The following is a 7,533-nucleotide window of genomic DNA, read 5'->3' on the forward strand; positions in this document are numbered from 1 at the left end:
AGCTTATAACGTCATGATACCAACCCATACATAAAATATTAACTTGTAGGTTTCTTATTTCTTATTTTCTGTAGTTACAGTTGTTTCTACTATCACTTATCTGTACATGAAATATATAGTATATATAGTAAAGGAAAGTATTGTAATTGTGAAAAATTTCGAATTTGAATTTTCAAAGGTAATACACATTTTAAGATCCCCTTCATCCAAATAACCATGGTCTGCGTGTCTGTATCTATGGAAACAACCTAGCTCAGAAACAAAACAGATGTTCAAAACTGAAATTAAGTACTTAACATGGGATATGATAGCAACATGTTTTCTAAAATCTACTTACCAGAACGAGGTAAAATGCATCTCTGTTACCAGAAATAGGCATCTTTATATCATTAATTTTACTTTTTTACTATTTCCTCCAAAGTGGCTTTTGATTTTGATTATACTTGTATCGATGTACAATCAATTGATCTTTAATATCAACTAGATATTACCTCATTGAAATAGACTGATAGCTTGAATGCTGCATTTTCAACATGGCTTCCTCTGAGTACCTATAATTTGTTTTATTTGAAATAATTAATAGTCTCACATTGTTCACTGCAATAAATAATGGATAAGTAGGAAATTTGTTTCCATGGTTGTTATGATAATTGTCAGATTTTACTAACATTAATATTTTTATACTCCGGTAGTTTGGACAACTCCTAAAGTGGAATGATATGCAAAGAATATTGTTTAACAAGTGGCATTAGACAAGTCCTAACCATTTTATCAGCCCAATTAAACCATAAATATTCTACTATTACCGTTTTACTATAAACATTGTAAGATATGATAGTATAAGCAGCCTGGGACTATCAGAGAAATAGTGTTTTCTAACAAGACAATGCCAGTCATTATTTTATTTTGACAAATGAATTTTTTAAATAAAGTTCTTTACCTAAAAGAAAAAAAGAGTTTGGGAAAGAAGAAATCACAAAATTACTCTATAGTAGATGGTACTGTAACAAAATGCAACATTTATAAATTCTTACATCTTTTGAAAAATGCATTTTCATATTAAAAGAATTACCTATTTACACTCAGTAATTTAACTTCTTAAAATCTTAGCTTTTATTTTTTTTTTTTCTAGAATGCACATTTATTGTGCTGGATAAAAACCTCATGGACGAAACTGACAATGAAATAGGTAACAAAATTTATTTATTTTTTAGTAGTTTGCTTGCCCCAAAGATTTGCTATTTTTCAATATTTTATTAGTTTGCAGTTTATGACAGAGAAATCATTTGCTTTTTCCTGTGATTTTTCCTCACAGTATCAATGGTTGGTGATGCTAATTTATATATACAAAAAGATGGCGATTGTACGGTTGGTGAAATCGGTCTTATGATCGCTGAACCATCTTTCCGATCATGTGGGAGAGGATCTGAAGCAGCTCTTTTTATTTTAAGATATGGTAAGTTAAAAATTATTATTTTCATTTGTATTTAAATGTTATTTATAATTTTAATGTTAGTATTATAAGTTAGCATGAATGCTCATTCTTTCATAAATTGTGCATTCCTTGTCAATTTAACATACAAAACGGACCATTTTAAACCTTAGTGTACGAGATTTTCTTGAAAATGGACATACATGTCCTATTGATATTGACCTTAAGAAATGTGAAATTTTACTAAGATATTTCAACTCATGTTTGAATTATATAGCTCTGAATTTCTCACATAAAATCCAATCCATAAAACATGCATCTGCAGATAATATATAAAAATTAGTTTCGATCTCACTTAATTCAGAAACACATTTGTAACGGTCTTAAAACTAATTAAAATATTAATTTGCTTCTAAGATTTAATAAAGTTAAATTAAATAGTTATATTAATTAATATATTAAATCATTTTTTTTCTCTTTAATTCCTAACCGTTGCACCATAGAAAAATATTTGTGATAAAAGGAATTAAATTTTGTGTTGAATAAGTAACTTATTAATTTGGTTAAGAAGTATGTCGTGAACTGTATACTTTCATCAACCAAAAAATAAATATTATTTTCCAAATTTTGCCCAAATTGTGGTATAATACTAAATATGAATCTTAACATACTACGGAAATGTATTTTTGACAGTCCCAAAATGGTTACTAAGCAGCTAATTAGTTTGATGAAGTAATGAATTAAAAATTTTATGCTGGATCTACTAATCCAAGACTTGTACAACTGCTTGATAAACAAAAGAAGTAACGAACGTCTGTATCCACTCGCTTGTGAAGTTTTTTCAGCCTCAACATTTGGTTTATTTTAAATATAATATCAGCAAAGTAAGTAGTAGGTGATAAAAATGCATAGAAATAGTACTACATAACCTATAAAATCAACTTTCATTTGGAATTTTTAACAGATATTTGTTAATTTAATTATCCGAGCATATAATTTGTGGTGTGTGAGACAAAACATAAACTTCTAAAAGTCAATTGACAAGACTTGGAACAATGCATTTACACCGAATTGATCATTAAATTAAAAATATACGATCTTGAATTAGAGTTAATTATTGAATCCAAAAGTCGGGATTATTCTTTAATTAATTATAAGACAAATATTTATCTCTTAGCAGTTCTAAAACACTGAGCACTAACGTGTGGATGCAGCACAAGTGCCTTTTGATTTGTGCCCAAAAACTGACACTCAACAGGTCGGCCACAAATTCAGGCCAACTTTTACCAGTCAAACCAAATAACTTATCTAGATATTTGCATATGCCTGAATTTGCCACAGCTTGGCAAATGTCTTGAAGCAGCTTTGTTGGTACATGGCCTGGTACCATTGCAGAGCTTAAGTCCTTCCGATTTTACTCATAATAGCCCCCATTTTTCTTCAGTGGATGACTCTGTAATACCAGGTGTTGATTTCTGTTTGCAGCTTGGGAATCTCTGAATATTACAATGTTGTCATCTCTGTCAATCTTTATAAAATTGATTAGTTACCATGTAGGAATGCCAGAAATGTGTTTCTGTATTGTGTAGTAATTCTTAAAATTATTTGGAGGTGTATGTTCTGATGGCTGGATTTTATGGATCGGCCTCTTATACTATGGGATAGGCATAATTTTACAGTTAACTCCATAACCTTTCATCTGATATAGAACTGTATTTAGGTTATGACAAGACAACATTTTTTGAAGTCTAATTTTTTAGTTTGTACTGCATACTTATTGCACATTCATAAATACAATGATGCAAGTTAAATTTTTTCTAGAAACGAGTTGATAAATTTAAAAACACCAATAAATGGTAATATAATGAGAAAATATTCACATTCATTCAAAATATGGATGTTAATACCTGTGCACTTAGTATCCTATTTTGTGGAAGGCTTTATTTTAAAAACATTTACATGCATTCTCAGTAATTCATGACTTTAAAATAGCATCAGTGTTTCTACTAAGGTGCTATCAAAATTCATCCAAGAGAAAGATCAACTTCATACTAGCAAAATGATAAGTTCCAAAAGTCTAAGAAGTTTCAGTTTATGAAAAACAAGAGCAGCTATTTGAATCACTGTTATTTTAGTTAATGTTTCAGACATCTTTATGATGATTTTATTTATGAAGACAAATTAATAATTATATCAATTATAGGTGTTGAGAAAATTGGGATAAACAAATACCTGGCAGTGATTTCTTCCAGTAACGTGACAAGCATTAATCTTTTCAAGAAGTTCAATTTTGTTAAAGTAAGTTACTTATCAAAATAAAATATAATTTAATGTATGTGATAATATAATTATTATTTATGTGATAATGTAGTTGTTATTATAAGGTTAAATAATCTTTATTTATTTAGAATTATTTTTGTTGTAAAATATAAACAAATTTGTTTATATTCCATAAATATTAAATTAATTTTTTTTTTTATTTAAAGGAGAATGAAAGTGAGGTATTCCAAGAAATTACCCTAAGCCGAAAAGTCGATAGTGAGTGGATTTCCTGGCTGAGAGCACAAACACCAAGTTATGCAATCGAACCTACAGAGCCCAATTTCTGACTTTTTTTAAAAACAAAGTCATTCTGTACATAAATGTTATTTATTGTTAATAAATATACTTATTTTATATTTATTGCAAAATAATTGCTATGTGTCTTATAAAAATATCATTGTTTATTGATTTTTAATTTCATATATAGATTCAGATATATGGAATATATAGTAATATTAATTATTAGATTTATATGAAATTTTGAATTGAAGTTTCCGACAGAAATATACGTTTTAAGGTCCCTTGAGTCCAAATAACGAAGTCTCATATAATGGTATGTTTATGAGTGAATAGCTCAGCTCAAAAACAAAAAGTCTTACAAATCTGAAATTACTAATTATGGGCTTGTGTATGCCAGGGTTGTTACTGCAACTTTTTCATTAATATCGACCACCATAAGTGCCACTTTATAGAATTGATTTAACACTTTTTTAGGAAATCTTCGAAAACGGCTCAAAAAATTTTGATTAAACACAGTAAATCAATGTACAATTAAGTCTTTACATAGAAGAGTTCTCATCTTCATTGAGATAGTTGAACAGAGCTTGAATGACGAATTTTAAAAATATCTTCCTCTAAAGTTCCTTTAATTCTGTTTATTTGAAATAAATAACCAGTTAGGAATATCACATAACAGATAAATACAAAATATTAAAGTATTTGATGAATAACGAAAGGAAAAATAAAGACAGGAATTCGAATCAGAAAAATCCTCTATGAAAAAGTTCTTTACAAACTAATGTTTGTCGAATATTATTCATTATTTTGCATTAGTGAAGTATTAATTCTTTTACTAGAAAATATGTTAGTAAAAAGAAATATTTCAATGTTAGAGCACATACCTTTTTTCTAAAAAACACTAAAACTTTAATTGTGTAAATAAAATAATTTTTACCCAAGTTAAGTCTCAAAACACTGTTAAGTTGATCTGATTAAAAGTTTTAAAATTTTATGGAAAAGTGAAAAATAGGGTAATCTGATTGAAATTAATGATGTAGACAGAATGGCCTGCATAAAGTTTTTAAATTATTGGACGTGAGGTGTAAATTTATATTTCAGATTGTCCTTGAGGATGGTCGAAACATTGGACGTTTAAAGAAACAATAAACAGTGTTTTGAGACTTAACTTGGATATAAATTATTTTGCTTACACAATAAAAAGCAGTCCCAAGAAAGTGAATAAAACTTCTTTTTTTTTTTAATGTTAAGTAAAATTTTACCTTTTGATTTTATTTTATAACTTAATTTAGTTCCATATAAGCTTCCATAATTTTCATTTAGTTTAGCTTTTAGACATATAATCTTATTAATATTGGAAGAAGATAGTTGACCGTATGAAGTAGATTGAAGGAAGATAGTCCAGGTGGCGGTGAATAAAGGTATCAAAATAGTAAAAGAAACCTATTTATTGTTTTATTAAGTCTCAAAACACTGTTAAGTTGATATGATTAAAAGTTTTAGAATTTAATGGAAAAGTGATAAAATAGGGTAATTTGAATGAAATTTATGACCTGGACAGAATAGCCTGCAAAAAGTTTTTAAATTATTGGACGTGAGGTGTAAATTTATATTTCAGATTGCCTTGAGGATGGCTGAACTGGTTTTTAAACCTTACACAAGTTAAAGATCTGCAAAGCAAATCCGTAGTTGAAAAACAGAAATCAGAAAGACATTTTTGAAATCTGATCACTTCAAATTTATTCTCAGAATACTAAGAAAGTGTAATGGAATCAGCGAATACTTTGTACATATCGTGCCTTTCACTTTATTTTAACAGGCAGATTTCTGTTTATTAGGAATCAAAAGAGACATTATAAAAGATTCTTACTGTTTGATAAACAATTTTTTAATATCAGACAGACTGGTAGTCATTCAAACAGAGCATGTAGAGGTCCCTTATAAAGAAAACGAGTCAAGAAAAGGTATCCTGTTCGAATTTTTCATTATATTTCTCTGTACCTTAAGTAAAACAAAAACAAAAAAAAATATCACATATATATTATTTTATTAACCAAAACTTATATTCATATTTATAAAAAGAAATTATATAGATATAACTGGATTTATTAAGCAGCCCAGTGCAGTTTCAGAAAAAAATCCAGCATGTGTACTTTGTATGATATGATGCAGCACATTAAATGTTGTTAGTCTTCTGATCTGATGCCGAAAACACAAGTTAAAGCTGCAAAAAAAAAAAAAATAATAATAATAATGTTATTGGCATTCTAAAAACTTAATAAAAAAAATAAAGTGAAACTTTCATCTTCAAAGAATATTTGAGAATCATAAATTTTGTTTTTAACCAATTTATTAATAACCGACAGTATTTAATGGAAACAAAGCCTATTTTGGCATTAATAAATTAATTACATTGCCAAGGATAAAAATTAAAGGCGAACAAGTTTTCATAAGAGTGACTCTCCACAAAATGGTCCATGTAAGATAAAGGTAAATGGCTAAAGAAAAGTTAATTGTCTTTGGACTAGCGGACTGAAGTGAAACTTCTGGAAATAGAATAATGTATTAAAATTTTATTAATAAAAACAAATGTTCCCGGTTATAACTTAAGGTGGAAAACATTAGTTCCTCAATAATATGATTAGAATAAAACAGCCATTTTCAAGTAAATTCTAGAAGGAAACCTAACTCTTCTAACCTCTTACTCCCCTATTACAATATAAAACATTTTCTGCTAGAATAACCAAGTGTCCCCCTCCCCCACCATTTCATTTCATCCTTGCGTCATGAAATCAATTTATTCCTATATAATTAGTTTTCTTGAGTTGGTTAAGAAGTTTCACTTAAAAAGACTACATCTTCTAAAATATTAAACTGACAAGATAATTATGACACAAATGTCAAATAATAATGATTTAATCACTGACATGAAAAAGAATCTGCACAAAAAAAATCCCTTAGTCAATACTAGAGTTTCTGAGTTAAAAAGAATGGTCAACTAACAGATTTCTAGAAATTTATTATTCATAATATATGAGAACAATAAATACTAGATACAAAATAATATAGATGCACTGATAAAAAAAATAAGTAGTTCATGATTTCAAGATACAAATAAAAATGTTTACCTTTTATCCTATAAAATTAATCACAACCAGGTGAAGGATAACATGTGCAACAATGAAATCAGCAAATCCTCTTTCTGGACTAATTTTGGCAAACTGTAGTTTGTTTTGGGGATTTACTTGCAATCGGAGACAAACTGCAAAAAGAATATGCATTAAAATTTCTAATGACTAATACAAACATATCTCCTTAAAAATGTGGTTTGTACCTGCTAAAATAAAAGAACTGACGGCTGAGATAAATCCACTAAGAAATGAATTGAAGGGAAAAGTTCCAACCAAACAACAGTAAATAAACTGAACGATTCCAGTTAGAAATACATATAAAAGATAGCAATCTATAATTTTGAGTCTCTTGGATGTATTCTGAGAATATTCTCGAAAAAATTTCCCCAAAACTGTAGTAATCATTTTAAG

The 7,533-nt window shown here is 28.1% G+C and overlaps 2 protein-coding genes across 3 annotated transcripts in view; one reads left to right on the top strand and one right to left on the bottom strand.

The window, feature by feature from the left end:
- The window catches only part of Mnat9 (microtubule-associated Nat9), a 7,402-nt gene extending 3,292 nt beyond the window's left edge, over window positions 1-4,110 (top strand). For both annotated transcript variants that reach the window (XM_067049373.1, XM_067049372.1), the window contains 4 exons: window positions 1,133-1,189; window positions 1,316-1,456; window positions 3,636-3,730; window positions 3,919-4,110. In XM_067049373.1, the coding sequence (XP_066905474.1) occupies window positions 1,133-1,189; window positions 1,316-1,456; window positions 3,636-3,730; window positions 3,919-4,041 (416 nt within the window). In that variant the 3' untranslated portion in view covers window positions 4,042-4,110. The remainder of the gene's footprint in view (window positions 1-1,132; window positions 1,190-1,315; window positions 1,457-3,635; window positions 3,731-3,918) is intronic.
- A 1,909-nt stretch (window positions 4,111-6,019) lies between these two features.
- Window positions 6,020-7,533, bottom strand: Dad1 (dolichyl-diphosphooligosaccharide--protein glycosyltransferase subunit). Its single transcript, XM_014427031.3, has 3 exons — window positions 7,326-7,533; window positions 7,120-7,253; window positions 6,020-6,215 (listed from the first exon to the last, which is right to left on the bottom strand). Exons 1-2 carry the CDS (start codon window positions 7,525-7,527, stop codon window positions 7,123-7,125), a joined length of 333 nt encoding a protein of 110 aa, XP_014282517.1. The 5' UTR covers window positions 7,528-7,533; the 3' UTR covers window positions 6,020-6,215; window positions 7,120-7,122.

Source organism: Halyomorpha halys, unplaced genomic scaffold (assembly GCF_000696795.3).
Source record: "Halyomorpha halys isolate HHAL.00 unplaced genomic scaffold, Hhal_1.1 Scaffold614.1, whole genome shotgun sequence".
Lineage (NCBI taxonomy): Eukaryota > Metazoa > Arthropoda > Insecta > Hemiptera > Pentatomidae > Halyomorpha > Halyomorpha halys.